Source organism: Epinephelus fuscoguttatus, linkage group LG13 (genome assembly GCF_011397635.1).
Source record: "Epinephelus fuscoguttatus linkage group LG13, E.fuscoguttatus.final_Chr_v1".
Lineage (NCBI taxonomy): Eukaryota > Metazoa > Chordata > Actinopteri > Perciformes > Serranidae > Epinephelus > Epinephelus fuscoguttatus.
This window is the reverse complement of record NC_064764.1, coordinates 18,598,718-18,620,262: the sequence shown is the minus strand read 5'-3', so window position 1 is coordinate 18,620,262 and position 21,545 is coordinate 18,598,718. Positions and strand designations below refer to the sequence as shown.

The following is a 21,545-nucleotide window of genomic DNA, read 5'->3' as shown; positions in this document are numbered from 1 at the left end:
AAGGCTAGCGGGGAGATGGTGCATCCAGCCATGATGCCCACTTCCAGGTGCCTTGACGAGGGTAGTGATGGAATCTGGCAAACTGAAGTAGCTGAACGAAGTCCAAAGGAGGTTATGTGGAACAGAGTGGAAGGCGTTGGTGAGATTGAGGAAAACGACATAGAGGTCTCTTCCATCCCTTTTTGCCGCTTGGATTTGGTGCCATATCATACTTGTGTGCTCCACACAACCCGGAAAGCCTGGAATCCCTGCTTTCTGCACTGATGTGTCGATGAAGTGGTTTCTTTCTAGGTAGGTGGTCAGCCTGCGAGCCACAACACTGAAAAAGATTTTGTCCTCAACGTTCAGGAGACTGATTTGGCAAAACTGACTGATGTCACTAGTCCTTTTCTTTTAGGATCAGGATGCTGCCTGCCCTCCGCCAGGCTGTTGGTATTGCCTGTCTCTATCATATGACCTTAATCAGCCTCCACGGGAAACGCAAAACATCTGGAGCATTTTTATAGAGTCTGTATGGCACACCGTTGGACCCAGGGGAGGATGCTGCTCTGATGTACTGTTCTTTCAATGTCGCTCCACTTGGGAGGGCTGACGTCTAGCTGATGTTCTGGAGGATTTATTGGTGGCATATCAGGTGGAAGGGTGAACTGTTCATGTCGACGGCTGTCTGAGTGTGTTGTTTTCAGATGGGCTTCAAGGTCTTTCTTTGACGTTAGGAGTACGCCACTTTTCTCCTTCGTGAACAGGTCCTTCACGAACTTGAAAGGGTCTTTGAAGAAGTTGGATCTTGCTCATTCCTTCTTTCTGCGCCTCTTTCTCAGGTTCTCAGCTCTCCTTAGTACTGATAACCTGTTCTTAATTTCTGTCTGCAGCACGTCTATGCCCTCCTTCTCCTCCTCTGGGGCTTTCTCCACTGTTTCTTCAACGGCCTTCTCTCCTTGACCAGTTGCTCTATTTCCAGTTGTCTCCTGGACTTAGTTGCAATGGATAGTGTAATTCTCCTCTTCTCCAACTCCAAATCGTTCAGCTCCGAGCTGTAGATGAGCTCTCCCAGTCTCTCCAGTTTCCTTATTGCCGTTCTGCTGAGTTGCTCTAACTGCAGGTTGAGGTCTGTGTTGACTGTTTCCCACAGCTTTTCCTCACAGGATTTTGGCCAGTTGATGGGTGGCTTCCGCCCCTGGATTTTGGTCTCTGTTGCATGTTGTTGTTTGCTAGGCTTGTGGTGGTCTGCTGTGCTTGACTCCTCCTCCTCCTCTGGGACGGGGGATTGATGTTTTCGTCCTGCCGCTGAACTTCACTTGCCTGATTCGATGTGCTTCTTAGGAAGCAGTGGTCGATGCGAGGTCCCTGTTCCACTCTCTTCAAGCACCTTTTCCTGCCTTGATGTATCCTCAGCCTGCAGCAGATGTAACCTTCACCCAGCCACAGGGGCAACTCTGCAGCATTTTTCCTGGAGTAGGTGTTGAATTTTCAGGTATGGCGCTGATCATCGTACTCATTGTCTTATTCGTTCCTGGGTCGATTGCCATGATGTCTGCCGATGAGTCATCTTCCACCCCTGCTCTCGCTGTTTTAGGGGTGTTTTCTTCTTTAGACTTTTCATAGCCAATAGTGGGTGGGACACGTGCACTACAGTGCCGCATCCCTCCTGCCACAGGGAGCTAGCCTGTGGCAGGCCAGATGGGGTCTTTCCCTCCTGTCAGCTGTCTTTCCAGGCTGTCACAAGGTCATTCCCTAATTGCCAGCTGATCTTTCTCAGCAGTCACTGGTTGAACCAGATGATCAGTTTTAAATACACAGGATGTGATGTTAAGATCCAGAGTGCTGGGGACTCTGCATGGCAGGGGCATCCTTCTCCCTGAGCCGAGCTTGCACCTGACCACATACCAAGTTCAGGACTAGGTTTTACAATCCTTGTATATACCTAGAGACACTGTTGTGAGACAGATGGTGACATTTCGGGGTTGGGTGGTTGAAGGAGCTAACGATTTCACCGGGGTCGTCAGGTGGGCACCATCTTTCGTTGGTGTTTCGTTGATGAGGCCCACAACACCTCTAGAGGGCTCAGCAGCATCATCTGGCATCCCAGATGTGCCCCCCTCCACTTTAGCCCCTTCCACCTCTCATTCCCCCAATGACAGCATGCTGTTATTTTGGAGCCCAGGTGTTGTCTCTCCTCCTGATCCAGAGCCACTGACTGGCCCGTTCAGCAGCTCGGACAGGGCTTTGATGGCTTGACGTTGTGCCTGGCCTCGGATTCCCATGTCCTTGAGGAGCCTTGTTGTTGACTGGCCGACGAAACCTCTGCAACCAACTTCAACTGGGAGAACTGTGGCTTTCCAACCCCGTTGGTCTGCATCAGCTGCCAGCTCAGTGTACTTAAGCCTCATGTGCTCATAGGCCTCTCCGACAGCATCCTCCCAGGGCACTGTGAGCTCAATGATGTACACGCTTCGTATTGAAGCGGACCAGAGCACAAGGTCAGGTCTGAGGTTGGTCCTGGAAATTTCCGTTGGGAAGCAGAGTCTCTGCTCAAGGTCCACGAGGAGCCTCCGGTCTCTTGCTGCACCCAGCTGCCCGGCCTCTGATGTTGGTGTGCGGGTCCTGGGTAGCTTCTCACCTTCGCGGACAAACTGTCTTGAGGAAGTAGGGTGGGAAGGGCATTGACAACTCTCTGTCTGCTCTCCAGCGTAGCTGCCAGACACTTGGAATGGAATATAGTGTGGTGTGGCAGCTATTAAAGTTTATTCTTTGTCTTGTTTATACCTCAGAGGGAACCTTTTTACAGTTTATCTATCTCCATAGCTGACCCGGTGCTTATGCAGATACATTGTGTATGCATATACAGTATGAGTGGGTGTGTACCTGGTGTGTCAGTCTGTGAGAAGCCATGACACCTGTGTGAGACTCCTGCCCTTTTCTTTGCTTCTCTTTAAACTGCATGACCAGAGCGATTATGATATTTCCCTCGTGCCTTTACCTTTTGTCCCCTAGACACTTTGTTCTGTCTCCATTTCTGTCTCGCTAACTGAACTGGTTTTCTGTGAACAATACGTATGAAACGCGATAAGATGTTGACATTTTTCCCCTCTAGGCTAACGGCACATTGGAGTGCAGTGAAGTTCTCAGAGCATGGGAGCCAGTAAGAGAGGCAGCTGGGTTAAACCACTCCACCTTGGCTATGTGGTGCAACATCAACCTGCAGCCTCTTTTGGAGGCCTACGCTGAAGCCAACGCTGTTTACGCCCACATGAACATGAGCGTGAGTAGATGCATGGCAAATTAAATAGGAAATGGCAAACAAACATAGATAGGGCACACAATTTAATATATCAGTCTGCTCTGAGATAAAATCCAGAATGCAATATCTTAGATAGAAAGATATTGCATTCTGGATTTTATCTCAGAGTAGACTGATCTTAGATAGAAAGATATTGCATTCTGGATTTTATCTCAGAGTAGACTGATATATTAAATTGTGTGCCCTGGTCAAGTACAGTTAACAGTGTGACCACTTGGTGGCAGTGTTGACACACAGAGAAAGCGGCCACATTGTTAACGGTCCATTTCTGCTGTATGTTTTCTGTACAGCACATGGGTGTGGGACCAATGACTGTGAGCGCTACAGCTGCCAGGATTGTCAGGAGTATACAGTCTCTCTACCAAGTCAACATCAACAGCACACTTGTGACAGGGCAGCTAATCGAGGCTTTCATCAGCCAACTCTCTGTGCTCGCAGGCCAGCCTCTGAGCCACGAGGCACAGCTTCATTGGTTCAAGCAAAACATGCAGTTGCAAAACAGGTGACTATTTACAGCTACAATAAGATTATGTAATGGCTGATGTGTCTCACCTTGGTCAAGCAGTGGACCAGACGGATGGGTTCAGCTGTAAGTGATGCTGCTATTTTCTTAAATCTTTATTGGACCAAGTACACTACAGTGCTTTAATGTTATATTATGCACTTGAGAAAAGGCTTTAAAATTAGCACTCATCAACCAATATGGACACAAGTCAGCCATAGCAGAGAAAGAAACAATATGATATCCACGATGTTAATTTAACAGAATCAGGAACCAGGAAAACTATTCACTATACACCACCAGATACCTATAATTCTATGCAGTTTAAATATTTTTATAGTATAAATAGTGCTTGAAATAATAAACTAATTAAAATGATCCCTCAGAGTAAAAATCTATCAGAGGGAATTGGTTCCTGGGGTCGCCATTAATGTGTAAAGTAAATGCTTTTGATGCAGTCCCATTGTGTTATCTTCTAATGCCCTTATAATTGAGAGTAATATGATGCGATAATTAAGGAGGTATTTAATGCTGATTTCAGAAATCCTGCTCACATGACTAAAGGAGGAACAGGGTGAGTTGTAGTGTGGAACCCACAGAGAATTATCAGCTGACCCTGTAGTTCCTTTCAGCTCTATGGAGCATTTTAACGTCTTCCAGCTCATAGTTGTGATTATCCAGTCCACAACTTTACATTTAGCAACTGGTGCCCGATAGTCCCCTGAGAGGTTGGTTGAGACCAAAACCAGAGCTAAAAGGAGAGTGAATATTGTACTTACATTCATCATTCAAATTCGACACAGATGTATGCCTATTTTGGTAATGCTAATTTGTTGTGTTTGCAGTTTGATTCTGGTGCCCAACTGGCTGAAAAGATTATTGCAGGTTCAGTTATGTGTTTGTTATAGGGGAATAGACATGTGTAAAAGGACATTTTAGACAGCAGTTTTTCAGCTGTGTTTAAGAGGTCAGATTGCGGTCCTTGGTATTTCAGGTGCTTTTGGTTCTACTATCCTAGAGATCAATTGAAAGTCCGAAAAATAATTCCTCTATATATAATAATAACAAAAATCAGCAGGCCTCTGCATTCCAGGGTTCATAATTAACAGCCGGTGGTGCAGGTGGATGCAACCAAACAGACAGATGGAGTGCATGCAGTCCTGCAATTGTTCTGATGAAACATTGATGACCTTTTGATGAGACACGGTCAGATGTGAAAAATTGATGCACTTTGTTTCTTAAGGATTCTGGATGAGATGGAGACACTTCAGAGCGTCCTGCCACCAAACAACCCGGCCCAGGCCTACATCTCTGTCCTCATTAACATCACTCGCTTTATCTTGGAATCTGGCCAAGGCAAGTCTGCTTCTCTGTGTCACTGTAGGTGGACAAGATGTTGAATCCTGATGAACTCTGATGGAGTGGAGGTTGCATTGAGCACTTCATTATTCAGGCGTTAATGCCAGACAGCCTAAGAGCTCTGGACCCAAGCAGCACAATATTTATGTTGTTGTTGTTTTTTTTTGTAAGAAAAACACATTTCGTTCCAGTTTTCAGTTTTTCAGTGTGTTTGATATTGAAATGAAGGTCCACTTTGTGAGGAATATTTCTTGTAATTTCAGGCAACATGAGTCTCTGGGACAGTTTTGAGAGTGCATCAGAAGACAATCTCCCGTTAATCTTCAGCAGGGTAAGACTTAAAACAATTCCACATGAGAAGTTAATTATGTTTGTCTGTTTGTCTCCTTTCAATTAAGTTTAGTGTGGATTCATTATGTGGAAAATGAAACAATTGAAAGGTCTGCAAGTTAAATATTACATTACAGTAAAAATAGAATGCTGATCAAACATTGTAATGACATCTTTGTTGCTACTGAACCTATGGGCCAACACCCAGCTCCAAATCATACACATCTACAGGCGGGTTTGAGGTTATTGAAATGCAGTATCACTTACCATCAGACAGATAAACAACACAAAAAATCATTTATCAGTCATGTGTCCTAACTCATTGTTTTGTGTTGTGTTTTGATAATACTTCATGGATCAAAGGGGACACGTAACACTACTCTTTTCAGTTTTGCATCCTATCACATAAAATCAGTGTGTGAAAAATGTAAGGCTTTCCCCTCCTAATTATTCCCTTATTTGTTTTCAGATGGGCAGACTCTTGAACATGCTATGGCCACTGATCACGGGAGGCCCAGATCTAACAACCCCATCTCTGGAGGGCTTTGCTCATCTTGCTCCAGTCCTGGAGCATGTCCTGACAGGGAAGGCAGACCAAATGACATGGGACGAGTAAGTGAATTTGCAGTTGTGATGGATGGAAACAAACCAAACAATAACTAATGCTTGAGGTTGGTTTGACAGCAAGTAAATTCTGAATTGCTTGACTTCTGTAATTGGCCTAACCCGAATGCCATGTGTGTTGTCACAGACTTGAAAGGATACTAGAGGCCCTGCTGTCAACCCTCAGTGGAACAGAGATATGGGACAGTGTCCCTCCTGTTATCCAAGTGTTTGAGCAAGTCATAGGGAGTACGGTGAACAACATTGAAGCACAGAACGGTGAGGACACAACTGAAGAGCCAGGCTGTTGTCTTACATTTGTGTAGTCAGGACACTGTTTACTGTTTCAGAATCATTACCGACTGCGTTTACATGCACAAAGTATTCTGATTTTTGCCCTTATTCGAAAAAAGACAAGCATTTTACCTCCCTGTTTTCTACCGTTGGCTGACTCATCAGACTGTGCAAACACAGCCTCCCTCTTTTATTCATCCAACCACCTTGTTGAAAAGGTCGGTGTTGAGATATTTGCCTCTTTCCAACCAGAAATGTGGGCTTTTCTTTTGGGCATGCATTTCTACACCAGCCTTGCAAATGTGGCAAGTTGGTTTGTGTACAACATATGCTGGACAACACACAGAGCTGGCCTTAAACAGGCAAGAGGTTGTGTGTTGGAAGTGTGGTAAAAACCCAAGTCGAGACATATTCTGAATGCGCTGTATACATGTCCAAAGAATGCTCTGATAACCCAAATAATACCAGCAAATGCCACATGTCTTAATAGGACAATGATTAATTTGGACTACGGATTAATATAGAATAACCAAACAGAAGATGCTGTTTACATGACCTATTTCAAATTCACAATATTGTCATATTCAGAATAATGGTGGAATATTAGTGTGCATGTAAACACAGGTCTAACCTTTAGACTTGGTTCGCCCTGCAAATCATAACTTTTTACGTCATGACATACCTTAAAGACGCCCACAACAGCTGTTCAAAAGTGTTTCTTATCTATACCCGGTCATTCATATTGGCCAAACCCTTTGTCTTTTCTCTCTTCCAGTGTTGATACTAAGCCTCCAGACACCCGTGGCTACCCTGATGATACAACTTGCACAGTCTGTTAACAGCAGTCATTTTAACTTGACTGAGTTCTCGGAAAGAATGCAGCTTGCCATTGAACGCACGCTGCAGGCAGTTGAGCAGGTTAGACAGTAACATACTGTACCATGACTGAGTGTCTTCGTAGTCATTTGCCAGCACATTTTTTGTGGACATGTTTGCATGTGTGAGAGGTGGGTGGCAAGCTACTGTACCAGTACCTTAATCTTCATGCATTTTTGCCATTTACAATACCTATCTCTCATCTTGGCGTCATGCCTAATTATGTATTGTTTCCATACACTTGACTCATGTCTGTTTCCCCTGCCTGCATGGCCATTTGTTTGTTTATTTACCCCTTCAAAGGGCTTTTGCCGTCCTTACACAAGGACACAAATAACATGAGGGCATGACTTTGCTGGTTAGTACACTGAATGACATTATCAGGACGCAGCTGTCAACCAGATCTTGGCTGGGATTTGTTGCTGAAATTATTTATGCTTCATCCAGAAGATAAGAATATATCTCAGGTTGTGCTGAGAGGTCAGTGGTAAAAAGTGTCACTTTTGGTGACACTGATAGAAGGTCTTTTTTTAACAGTATGAAAGAAAAAACAGACAAGCAAAAACAGCTTAAATGCTTGTGAGATTTGTCATGTACTCCCCAAACTAGAGCCTGAGCCAAACGTTGGCAGGCTGATATCGTCGGCCCATTCAGTGTGCTTATAATATTCTACTGATTAAAAGGCAGGAGAAATGTAACCCTCATAGTTCATGTGAGAGATCACAGGAAATGGGTATGTATCACAGATGTAACAGTATTAATGTGTGTTATGGCATGCAAAAAAAGGTAGTATACTGTAAGGTGTTTCTGATGTAATATTAGCAACGATAACATGCAAAACATTTCTTAAGAACTACTACAGTGTAAAGTTGTCAAAAGGTAAGAGTTTACTGCAGGGCTGTTGAATTAGATCACTTGAGTTGGAGCAGTTGTATTTAGTAAACTGGTTACTTCGGTATGATTTGAAAGTTTGACAGCTTGGAGAATATGCTTTTTCGTGTCCTTGCCTGTAGTTAGATGAGAAGATTTATTTCACTCCAATGCCTGTCCAGTAAATATGAAGTCACAGCACCACCAGCAGCCAGTTAGCTTAGCTTAGCTTAGCACAAAGACTGGAAACAGGGGGAAACTGCTAGCTCGTATCTGTCCAAAAGTAGCAAAACACACCCACCAGAACCTCTAAAGCTCATAAATTAACATGTTATATCTCTGTCTTAAATATCAAAAAATGAAGGGCAGAAACAACCAAAAATCACATGTGTCTTGTGTTAGCTTATTTACTGCACAGATTTTCTCATCTTTCAGCAAGAAGGCCAAAATGTCAAGCTGTTTCTTTAAATGTATTATTAATTGTCATTTAATGTCATTTAAGTCTGCTGTTTAAAATTTACTACATTTACAGTAACTGTCATGTTTATGTCCGGCCTTAGTTAATATTTTTCTCATCTAAATCATTATCTAAACCAGCCAGTATCAGGTGGCCTCTAATCCATGCAGTTATGACAGAATATAGTGTGGTGTGGCAGCTATTAAAGTATTATTCTTTGTTTTGTTTATACCTCAGAGGGAACCTTTTTACAGTTTATCTATCTCCATAGCTGACCCGGTGCTTATGCAGATACATTGTGTATGCATATACAGTATGAGTGGGTGTGTACCTGGTGTGTCAGTCTGTGAGAGGCGATGATACCTGTGTGAGACTCCTGCCCTTTTCTTTGCTTCTCTTTAAACTGCATGACCAGTGCGATTATGATATTTCCCTCGTGCCTTTACCTTTTGTCCCCTAGACACTTTGTTCTGTCTCCATTTCTGTCTCGCTAACTGAACTGGTTTTCTGTGAATAATACGTATGAAACGCGATAAGATGTTGACATTTTTCCCCTCTAGGCTAACGGCACATTGGAGTGCAGTGAAGTTCTCAGAGCATGGGAGCCAGTAAGAGAGGCAGCTGGGTTAAACCACTCCACCTTGGCTATGTGGTGCAACATCAACCTGCAGCCTCTTTTGGAGGCCTACGCTGAAGCCAACGCTGTTTACGCCCACATGAACATGAGCGTGAGTAGATGCATGGCAAATTAAATAGGAAATGGCAAACAAACAAATTAGATAGAAAGATATTGCATTCTGGATTTTATCTCAGAGCAGACTGATATATTAAATTGTGTGCCCTGGTCAAGTACAGTTAACAGTGTGACCACTTGGTGGCAGTGTTGACACACAGAGAAAGCGGCCACATTGTTAACGGTCCATTTCTGCTGTATGTTTTCTGTGCAGCACATGGGTGTGGGACCAATGACTGTGAGCGCTACAGCTGCCAGGATTGTCAGGAGTATACAGTCTCTCTACCAAGTCAACATCAACAGCACACTTGTGACAGGGCAGCTCATCGAGGCTTTCATCAGCCAACTCTCTGTGCTCGCAGGCCAGCCTCTGAGCCACGAGGCACAGCTTCATTGGTTCAAGCAGCTCCAAAACATGCAGTTGCAAAGCAGGTGACTATTTACAGCTACAATAAGATTATGTAATGGCTAATCAGATGCGTCCTTCACCTTGGTTGTGATATACTGTGCTTAACAGAGAAATCCATTGTGAAACATCGAGCATCCCAGATCCATGCACTTAAGTGATCACAGACATCAAAATTAACACTGAAGACTCTCAAAGCTTACATGTGCATGCATCAGTACATCAGAATAAAAGAGCAAGAGCTTCATGCAGCGTTCCTAAGTTACATGAGGAGAAACCCATCCACCAATAGAGGCCTTAGTAGATCAGACAGACCAGACTGCACTGAAGCCGCAGGATATGAGGACAATGATGCAATCATATCAAATTATAGTGCTGCCACAAAACAAAGCCCCGGTGAACATTACAGTTTGATCATATTTGACAGTATTTTATCCGACTGCAGAAATGTTCTGTACGTTTGTCGGTTGCATCTCTACACACAACCGTAGACACAGACTCACCTATATGTGAACTCACCTCTCCATTTGTTGTTACAACATTATCCTCAAAGCACCAGTCAGGCCAATTTGATTCATACCTAATTGCACAAGGAATTGGAGTGATCACATTTGCATTCAACCTGATTAATTTAATGCGATTCTGCCTGAAAACAGGCAGGCCTGCACAGATAGCGGCTCAACCATGATTCAGCTAGCTGAGACATCCTCTTAAAATTGATTTCCCTTTATACGCCAGCTGCAATAATGAGCCGGGCATGGTGATAAGGATCGCATTTTGCATATCGCAGGGAATCAATCAGGTCTGACTACTATTATCAAGGCTGAAATGGGAAAACTATGCGAATAAGTATAAAGCAGGATGATGAAGAAATATTACTTCTGGTTAAAGCTGAGAAATTAGAATTCTGTTGAATCACAGTGTTCAGGAAATGAATGGAAAACACTGTTTGCATTGCTGGAAAGAAGTAGGTAGGAATAAGAAATCCTTTAGGTCTTACAATCATTTCAATTTTTTCTAATTGATATTGACATTTTTGTACATAAGACACAACAAAATGTCAATGATTAACTTAACATTCATTGAATTTCTCCCTTCTGCAGTTTGTCTTCTCTCAAAATGCTCTCAGATGAGCTGGTAAAGGTGGCCCCATTCATGCAGCCTTGTATGGAGGCTCTACAGAAAACAGTGCACTACATCCTTGATAACTACCATCGCATAGAAGAGGGCAGCTCGTCCGAGGAACTCTTTGGAGAAGCAATAATGATCTTCCTGTCTTCTGCAAATATCACGTCAGATGACATGATGTTGGGACAATTTTCTGAATTCAGTGAAGCATCTCTTATCGATATAATGAGAGAAGCTATGAAACTGATGATTGACATTGAGTTATTTGGGGATGCACCTATGATATACCAAGCCATGGAACAGTTTCTGGCAAACAACGACTCAAGGGTGATGATACAGAAAGTGGCCGAGATGTTTGAGTGGTTCGCCTCCACTCAAGCTTCTGGACTGGATCTGCTGATTCAGGCTCTACCTAAAATCTGCGACATCCTTCGTCCTCTCTGGGCTGTTCTGACCCAGATGAATATAGAAATACCACCAATCATGGAGCAGTTTGAAGACATACTTGCAGTACTGCGGCAGTTCATCCTCACCAGTGGTTCTCTGACTCCCATGGACCACTATCCGGGCATGTTTCAGCAGGAAATGACGGGCGCTAACCATACGATGAGGGTCCGAAATAGACGCGAGACCTCATTGATGCCGGCAAGGACGCCCATGGATGACTTCATAGACCTCTTCCAAATTGACTACCCTGCCATGTTCAGAGCCATCTCCGCCCCTGTTTCCTCAGAAGAACTTACAGAGACAATCCACATGTTCTTTGCCAATCCTGATCTGAGCGTTGTGGTGAAAGGAGCTACAGGCAACATGCCGTGGGGCATGGCTGCCTCTCGGGAAGGGACCATTGATGCTGCCCTTGGGATGCTCTCCTTCTTCACTATTCCTGGCGCGTTTCAGATGTGAGTGTTTTTTGCATCTTTCGAAATATAGCTTAAGGAGTAAGAAAAAAAGAAAGTACTTTTTGCCCTTTTTATTGTGTAAACTCAGTATCTCGATTCAGATATGTATTCGCCGCAGCATCTAAAAGCAGCTGCTTTGAATTTCGCCTTTTTGCTTTGTTTTTCACCATTATGTTGCTCTATGGGCCCCTTGTTTCATTCACACTCTTTGTTTAATGTTTCCCAGGTCATCAATGGATCCTCTGATGAATGCTGCCAATATGCTTCCCGATGACTTTCCATTCTCCTCACTGCTTAAAAATATCACCAGAGTGCTTGCCGGTGAATCTCAAGGTAACTTAAGGGTTCAGATCTACTGTTTCAGTTTGGACACTTAAAGGCTTCTTTAACCAAGGGCAGCTGTATAATGAGAAATGTGTTCTCATTAGTTAAATGGAGAATCCCCAAATGAATGATGCTTTATCCTTTTAGTTTCTCCAAATTAACTTTACCTACTGACTCCTCAGTGAATTCCCTCCCACTCATACTTAATTGTTGCTGTAATGTAGAGCTCACACTGTTGCTGCAGCTTGTGTTTACAAACCTGCTGTGACAGTATGTATGTATAAACAGCCTGCCAGCCCATGCCATTAAAAAGCCACACAGCATGGAAGAGTGCCACCCCTTTTCTCTGACCTTCATAGCTATTACGGGACCATGAGAAGACCATAAAACGTTTTGTTAACGCTGTTGTTATTGTATACATGATTAGTGCGGCATAATTCATTCTGCAGATATGAGGAATAAGGCTTCACATCAGCTTAGCTTGAGCTCCCAAAGAGCCCAAGGCCATATGGCCCTTCTCCAGCAGAAAGCCACTCAGCACCTTTTTAAATCTCATTAGCAAAGTAGAATTCAATCACTTATCCTGTCCGCCCTCGCTAAACGTCTCCCCTCGCACTCACACAAGTGGACATCTATGACCTCCTTTTAATTGGCGTCTGTGCTTGTGTGATAATGTTTTTAGTGCATAGAATCACTTCGTAAGCAGCTGCAGAAGCTTCACTTCTCCGCAACCTCGCTCATATTCTTCACACACACACCCAGAGTGAACCGTTGTAATTGCAAAGGCCTCTAGGTGTTGAGCACCCTGAGATTAAACATCACCATTGTCTAATTTTGGCCTAATTAAATATTCTGTCATCACATCTTGCTGCCTGAGGTGGTGCCTTTCTTAGTGCTTGTCAGATGTGTTTTAATGCACGACAGCGTCTAGTACCGCTGGCCCTTCTGGCCCCATCAGTCCCGCACTGGGCTTCACTTTAAGCACATCATTTGCTGCTCGCTGGCTGACGACGCTGCCCTGTAATGGCGCGAGTCGTAATGAAACCCAGTGGGATGTCATGTTATTCTGTCACCTTACAGACCTTATTGCCCTCTTTTTCCCTTTCCTGTCCCATCTTCCTGTCTAACTCTAATAACCTCTCTCTTACCGTCGTTTTTCCCCCCACTCTCCTTCGCCCTCTGCCTCCCCTCTCAGAGAACCTGATGCTCATACAAGAGGCCATCCAAACAGCCGCTGCGCTCCTCGAGATCAGCCCGACAGACCCGCGATTCACAGAGCAACTTGGCCACCTGGAATCCAAGGTCTCTGCATTAACCCTGTCACTTTCACACACTCAACATCCATCAAAATAGAAAATAAATAGTACTTCAGAATGTCTGAAAACTACTGTCAGGGTTCATTAAATGTTTTAAGCAGCACCATTATAATTAGAAGTACTCAGCATTGAGATGACAACATCACACTAAGGTTGTGAGGGTTTAGACTTACCTATATGTATTGTATATGCCTATGATAAGGAAGGTGTTGTCAGGGTGATTATGCTATGTTGCGGTTATGACAGTGTTTTTTGAAAGAGCTCAAAGTGGAGCAAAATAAAGCTGCAGCATGGACATGAATAGGCAACAGAAACAACACCACCTCTGATTAGACTTTGATTACAGTTTGGAACAAAACGCGGTATTTTTAGGTTGTCAGTGTGATATGTTTTTTGATTAAATGTGAAAAGCTATTATTTTTTTGAAGGTGGCAAAAAAAGCTGCAAATCATAAAACAAAAGAATTCAATGTTTTGTTCAGAAAGAATCATCACTAGTAAAACTTTTCAGAAAAACCCACTCATATTGTGTAGTTGGAGTTCTTTGAGTCACACTGAGACAGGCTCTAACCCTGAAGTCCTACAATGAACCATCTAGTAAAATATTCCCACGCCACAGTGGGCAGCAAAGTATATCCAACCACCCAGTCTTTGCTGCATATGTTTGATCTTGAGATTTGGCCAGAAGCTGACTTAGTGCTTACGTGACTGATTTGTTGTAGGTGTGCGACCTGGAGGAAACAGAGACTGTGCGTTTGCTGATGTCGGCCCTCTCCATTCGGCCTGGGCAACTGTGTCACACTCTTCTACCCAGCCTGAAGGCCTTGGTTGAGAGTCTGATTAACAACACGACTTACCTGACAGATATCATCTTCCAGGCTGTCATCGGAGACCCTAAAACCTACAATGTTCACACAGACTGGTAAAGCATCGTCTTTCTTCTTACAAGTTTGTCTTCAATGCAATGAGTGGCGCTCTGTACAGATAATACTGCTCTCACCATCATCCAGATTTGTATTTCTCTTATCCCCTTTGTACAATTTGCCTAATCGTATCACAGAGTGGTCCGGGCTGTTGCACTTTAAAGAACTCCCAGGATTCTAGAGCACTGAAGTCTGCAAAATCAGACAGTTGCTGTCTTGCTGTCATTTGGAGCCAATAGGCAAATTTTCCTTGTCTTGGTGTAACAGAATTTTAACCTCAGCCCATTTAGCCTGCAGGACGCCTGGCGGCATTTTATTTTTATTGGAATAAAGGCAGTGTTTCCTCTAAAGAAATATTTTAGCATTTTTCTATTTAAGTGTGTTTATGTGTTTGTGTCTGTGTTTACAGGTCCTCAGCATTGAGTCAAGGTTTGGGCTTTAACATCAGCAGCCTGAGGTCTTTAAACATTAACATCACCTCCCCAGGTTAGACATTTCTCTATATCACAACAATGTCTATATTTCACAATATGATATTATACGTTTCTTCTGCACCACTACACAGTTTTATAGTAGACCTATCAGATTTTTCCCTTATTTCTGCTTTTAATGCCACACAGATTTTACATCTCCAGCCTGTTTTTATTGTTTTATATTTGATTTAATGGTAAAAGACAAATATATGAGAGAAGAAGAATTATATCTGTAATTATTTACAGATTATCCATTTGCAAAAACTGCATAAATATAAATTTTGAGTAGTTAATTGTTATCCAAAAAGTTTGCTATCCTGCTACCCTGTGGCTGAGGCAACAGCTTTGATCCCTGTTTACTTCTGTCAGCTACCCAAGGAAAATATAAAAGAAGGAAAAGACATGACGTCAGTGACACTGTTAGAGAAGCCAGACTTTGGTGTCATTTCTATTGAACTCAGTGTGGCGGGCACAGTAAATCACACTATAACCCATCATATCTTTGTTGTTTCAACTTTGACTGAGAAATCCTTCCACTGGATTGAAAAACACACATTAGGTGATGTTGACTGACATTTTTAACTAAATATGCGTGTTTGTTTTTCTTGTTATTCATGTCCAAACAGATCATGGCTCAGTCTCAGGCCCCTGTTTGGTCCCAGATAGCAAACTTTACATCATGATACATAAACAAACGGGGCAGGTGCAACATGTTATCAGTGACCGTACACTTGCACTCCATTCATCATATTTCAATAATTATCTAGCACATATGTAAGTCATGACAATGATTAAGCTTGAGAGGTTGTAATATTTGCTATCACTCACCAACACAACAAACCCTTGTCTGTTTCTTTTACACCTTCACAGGGATTATTGCTTACCAATGTTTATGGTTCATAATACAGGTAATGCTAGCTAACGTTAGCTAAACAAAGTGCAAATACTAACTTTATTCACTGATAAACACAGTAAGAAGTACTGGTAAGTACTGAGGGTCCAGGGGCTGGTTGCATTAAACACCTAAAGTTAAGATTTTCCTTAAAGTCCATGTTAAAGCTTTCTTATTGCACAATATGTCTTTTCCTTCAGATTTCCTTAAGGTCTTCACTTAAGTTATTATAGTTTTCTCCTTATTTTGGTCTTATACCTAAGGAATCCCTTAAAGTTAGTTAAATCATTGCACATAAGACTTTATGTGTCACAAGCTTGAGCACAATCAAACACATGGCTAACTGTAGTATTTTACCACTGTCAAATCTCTTTCAATGCAGTAAATGCCTTAACATTTTTTATTAACTAGGAAACCTTGTGAGGCATTCTGTGCAACATGCTTAAGTAAGTCCCTCAGCTTAGGAAAAATAAAGTCTCAAGTGTCAAACTTAAGGAGAAAATTGAAGGTGTTTTGTTCAACTGGCTCCAGATTTATAATAATGTGGCGAATAGCGCCACCTCCTGACAGTAACAGGAATGATTATCAAACATTAGCCCTCCTCCTTAAATATAATTACCAGTTTTAAGTTTGGTTAGTTATTGATAACCAAATACATGTAACTGCTAACAGGAGGTAGCGATAGCAGTGTTGGAGCAAACACAGACTTGAGTTGAGCTTTATGCAGCTGCTGGGCAGAGCCATGATCTGTTTGGAGATGAATAAAAGAGAAAACGAATGCACATATTTAGATAAAACAAGTCAGTCAACATCACATAATGTATGTTTTTTAATCTGGTGGAAAGATTTTTAAGTCAAAGGTGAAATGTTGGGTTATAGTGCCATTTGCCGTGCCCGCCCCATTGACTTCAGTAGAACTGGCACCAAAGTCTGGCTCAGATGCAAAATTGAACGCCGTCAATGACATCATGACCTTTCCTTCTTTTATAGTTTCCCTCTCATTAACAAACATTCCTATTTGAAATACAAATCGACCCCTTAAGAATGTTTATGAAACGGTCTATTAAAAGGCCGATGCATGGCATGCTATCAGTAGAAAAACAAGATCACAAACCTTGTTTCCATAGCAACAGACTGCTCATTTGAGCTCACCTGTTGCCCTCTCTTGTCTGATGCCTCCACTTTGTTTTTTGCTGGGATATCGATCAATAATAACTTAATACAGTGGCCAATTTCTTCGCTGTCACTTCGTTAATGATTGTTGCTTTAGCGAACATGAAGCCAGCGTCTCATCCATTGTGACTGACTGGCTGAGAAAACACTTAATGTCATTCAGAGCTGTACTTTTTCAGCTTCTGAAGGTGACCTCTCTGCCAGATCTGTTATAAAACAGGTTTTGGCAATGGAAAAAGGACGCTAAATTTGAACACACCCTAAGGCAGCCGTTCCACCTATTCTTTGGCAGGAAATGCAGTCGGTAATTGTTGGTAATTCTGTTCTTTGTGGAGTTTCCACACCTATAGAAGTGAAAATAGATGAACTGGTCACATATATATAAATAATTTGCTCTTTTTTATCACTTTATTCCCCAGGAGTGGTGACGGTCGGTGAGATGCTGAGGGATAAAGAAGCCTTCATCATGGAAGTTCAACAACGCATGAATTTTGATCCAGCTGCTCTCCACCTCTTGATGGCAACCACACTGCCAAACAACAACTTAGAGGTGAGCCAGTGTACCTTATTACTTATTGTATCCTCTTCAATAGACATACGTCTATACCCTCAAACCTCTGCCCTATTACCCTTTAATAACTAGCACATAATGTGGATTTGCATTATTGTATTAGTTTTTCATTAGGCCTCTGTAGCCTATATACTTTGCCTCAGGCTGGTGCTACATGGTGCAGCTTACAGTAAATGTAATGTGTTTGATTGGAGGATAACCCTGTAACCTTCAGCTAATGACACATAAGTTGCATTTCGTAAAGCAGTCTTGTTTTATTTGTACGGTTTCAATCAGTGAGAAAAAACTGTTGCCTTTACAGTACAATGGATACTGAATTGAAAGCTTAAGTTAAAATCACTCTCTACACTGTTGCTGTACATGGACCATTTCTGCAGGGCAGACATGACTCAGTGGAATAATAATGATAATAATAATAATAATAAGTTACTGTGGACCTATATGCCATGCCTTTTAAAAAAATTACCAGAAGAGTTCGCTGAAAAACAGGTAATGTCAGCCTGAATTACTCACATGTGTCCCCGGTGAAAATCGCTGACATGCATGGGGAATACAGCTTCTACAGGCTCACCATAGATTACTGTCAGGACTCAGGGACCAGAATTCGGGATGGCGATATTTCGGTGTGGTGGCCTGTAACTGTTGGTTAAATGGCCTGTTCGGTTGGTATTCGGGTAACTGGGGCTTTACTGGTATAATGCAATAGCACCACCCAGTGGTGAAACCCGTGTACACGAAAAAAATGACCCACTCTAAATGTTGAGAATCGTGTACATAAATGTAGAGATTTATGTACACGAACTCACCCCTACATTATACAGTATTTTTTGCACTAAAAACATACTGGACAGGAACTGTAACCAAATAACGGCCTGATGCAGGTCGGTGCAAAAAAAAAAAAAAAAGCCTTGAGCAAATAGCCCCTGGTTCTTTTAAACACCTGGGGTCAAAAACTCCCAGGCTACTATTTGGAAAAATACGGTATGTATGTGTTGTAAAAGCATTTTGCTCTGCTGCTGTAGACAGCCTGTCTAAATGATGTCTTGAAGCCTGTCTGATTGTATGTGGGTTTTTTTCTTCATGTCGGCATGTTAAGCTTGTATTTTCGGTCTCTGGAGACACTCCAATAAATTTGCCTATACAGTATTGTACCAAATTGGCCTTTGTTTTACTGTGTTTCATACACCGGGCCCCTTGGTTATCTTCTAGAAATGAGCTTGTAATTAATTTATTTTCTGTGAAGTTAAACACATGACTAATGATAATTAAACGTCCACTCGCTGTCCACGGTGCTGAAATATGTGCCAAAATAGGTCCGATGTTTTCACTGCTCTCACCAAGTCGTGCATTACATGCAGACATGAGGTATTATGAATGTGAGAAACAGCTTCATGTCCTTTGAAACAATTTTCAATAGCATAGTATGTACTTCTGACAGGTCAAAGATCAAAGAGAAGTTTTATATAAGTTCATATTCTTGAAACTCCATCATCAGTAGCTCTGTGACGTCATGTCATATTGCCATACCTTAGCTTTTGCTGAAACGACGCCCCTGTGAGAAGGTCAATGAAAAGCTTAAATTACAAGCCAAGATGTACAGGTCCCAGTGTATGCTTGTGAACCACATCTTGTTGCCGTCGCCATCAAAGACAACAAGTTAAAGTGCCACTGAAGTTAAGGTTTTGAGTGTCTCTCCGTTAGTTTGGTGCTGTAGTATTTACACTGAGTCATTCAGCATAACGTTTACCAACCTTTGTTATCTCTGCGATTACAGATAAGTTAATGAAGCTAAGATCCAGAAGTCAACGTTAGCTTAACTAGAGCCCTTTGGACAACAGCTAACAATGACGTACGATCACCAAAGTACAAAAACTAGAACAAAATAGGCTAATGAACTCCCAGCAAACAAGGTGACATGATGAACAACACAGCTAGGAGCTAACGTTAGGCTAACTTTAGCTCACGTTAGCTAGATATGTTAGAGATAACTTTATATTTCTTTCCAGTAAAGTGACAATATCTTGCCTCAAACACAATGTTGTCTTACCTTAGAACAGATGTAGACATCATTGTTAATCTTATTCACGTTGAGTTGATGTTGTGGTCTAACGTTACCACACAACTTTATCCAAAGGAGACACTTCTCGGAGATGTGGTTTAAAATGTAAAAAATACACCTCGTCATCCAGCCTCTCAGGATACCTTGTGACGGAGTTGCATGTACCCCATGCACACCGTTTGACCATTTTTAAACTTCAAATCTCCAAAAAAGCTCAGAAAACCAAACAAAACTGATTTTCTGTAATGCATTTCAATGGATGTCCAGGCAGAGAATGTCTGAGTGTATAAATGGCTATATGCACTGTGATTGGCTCATCGCATTTGAAGGCGGGACTTAGCCATAGGTCAATTGTAACACACACATGTCCATGATTGCCAACTTTAAAAAGAGTTGCCTGGATAACACCTGTCTTTTCACTGTTTTACTGTTCCAAATCTTAACCATTGTCTCAGCATGTATGCTTAATTACACACCATTCTTGCCAAACATTCAGAGCAGCATGACTGATGTGTGTCAACGTAATACATGTTGTGTTCACTAACTGGAGGAGAAATCAAATCCACCTGGTTTCAAAATGCCACAGTGGCACAGAGATTCAGAAGCCAATATACCATATAAAGGCAAACAGGCGAACCTCAAGCGAACAGCTTGAAAACAGGAATCTAGTATCAGTGATGTAATGCACGATTAGAGTACAGATCATATGTCTGTAGTTCTATGCACGATGCATGTTTTCCTGTGCTTCTGTTGCCAGTGTTAATTATAGACATACTCTCTTAATGTTTTCGAGCAGATTCTATCGTGGTTGGTCAACCTTCGCCATTGCAACTCCACAGCAGCCTTGGAAATGAAAGCGACAGATGTGGTCATCCTAAAGACCTTCTGCTCCATGTCTGTCGAGCAGTGGTACACCTTCTCACTGCTGATGGCTCGCCATCTCAACATGGAGAAATTCATCTACAGAGTAAGGCTGTATTCAGATTGAGTCTTTTGTCCAAAGAAAAATAACGTATTCTTCAAAAGCGAATGTTTTTTTTTTTCTTTAGTTGTAAAACATACCAGAAAATGTGAGAAAGTGGTGATTTCTTCAGTCATGGCTGAATGGCCAAAGAAACCGTTTCTGTCGGGCAGTCGGAAAACAAGTTTGATGCATCGGCATGTTTGTTTGAGGAACATGTGAGATGGAGAGAAATGCTTTTGTACAAGAAAATGTTTGTTCCCTAGACAAAGCTCTGCCTCCCTCACACATTGTAAAACATGTATTTCATAGCTGATGTTTTCTCCATTTGATCTAAGAAAACATTCATCCCAAAAACTAATCTAGTTACCTAGATACAGTCATTTCAAAAAGCATACTGACAGGTTTCTTTAATAGGCCTCATTCCTATTTCAAGTGCGGCATTTTCTTTGTTAAACTGTAACAAGATAATTTAGGTAATTTTCATGCCGAGTTTTTATTTAAAATGTCCTAATTTGGATTTTTGACAAGCTTTTTGGTTAAAAAACTCAAATTCTTTCACTTATAGATTTAAAAGCAGCTGCACACGTTCTCCAACCTTCCTGGTGGGGAGTCTTTTCAACATAGCAATAGTCATGCTATAGTTGCAACTCTTAACTCTGACACAGCCTGTCTTCTCCAGGCAGCCAGGTCTGCCTGTGTCTGCCCATCTTTATGTCCAGGCTGTGATCACTGAGTCGGTACATAGTCAGTATCTTTCTCACTTTCTGATCTGTCACAGCGGTCAGACAGTTTGCCATCGTGTACTTCAGGGCCAAATAGCACTAAAGTTTGTTTTGGAGTGTTGTGGTAGTTGTCCAATAGTCGATGTAGTTTTCTTTTCTTTAGCTGTAATTTGTTTGGGCTGGATTGTGTGAGGGTTGTCCTGAGGCCTTGTGCTGTTAGAGGAGGTGAGCCTCAGGACCAGCTGGCTGAGAGGACTCCTCTCTGTGTTCTCCTCTTGGCAAATGAGCACTTTGCAGTGGTAGGAGTTGGGGTCACTTGTTTTTAGGTGTTTGTAGGATTCAGTTGCTCTTTTTTGGATCCTAATTAA

The 21,545-nt window shown here is 42.2% G+C and overlaps 1 protein-coding gene across 17 annotated transcripts in view; it reads left to right on the top strand.

The window, feature by feature from the left end:
• Positions 1-21,545, top strand: part of abca12 (ATP-binding cassette, sub-family A (ABC1), member 12) — a 99,861-nt gene that overhangs the window by 35,580 nt on the left and 42,736 nt on the right. For 4 of the 17 annotated variants that reach the window (XM_049593766.1, XM_049593770.1, XM_049593769.1 and 1 more), the window contains exons 23-33: positions 6,244-6,374; positions 7,165-7,307; positions 9,153-9,320; positions 9,540-9,757; positions 10,835-11,761; positions 11,988-12,094; positions 13,281-13,387; positions 14,123-14,322; positions 14,733-14,809; positions 17,281-17,411; positions 20,288-20,458. In XM_049593766.1, coding sequence (XP_049449723.1) covers positions 6,244-6,374; positions 7,165-7,307; positions 9,153-9,320; positions 9,540-9,757; positions 10,835-11,761; positions 11,988-12,094; positions 13,281-13,387; positions 14,123-14,322; positions 14,733-14,809; positions 17,281-17,411; positions 20,288-20,458 — 2,380 coding nt within the window. Of the gene's footprint in view, positions 1-3,094; positions 3,263-3,591; positions 3,804-5,046; positions 5,160-5,425; positions 5,494-5,961; positions 6,105-6,243; positions 6,375-7,164; positions 7,308-9,152; positions 9,321-9,539; positions 9,758-10,834; positions 11,762-11,987; positions 12,095-13,280; positions 13,388-14,122; positions 14,323-14,732; positions 14,810-17,280; positions 17,412-20,287; positions 20,459-21,545 lie in introns of all 17 variants that reach the window. The other 13 variants (XM_049593768.1, XM_049593774.1, XM_049593772.1 and 10 more) reach the window with 9 other exon arrangements.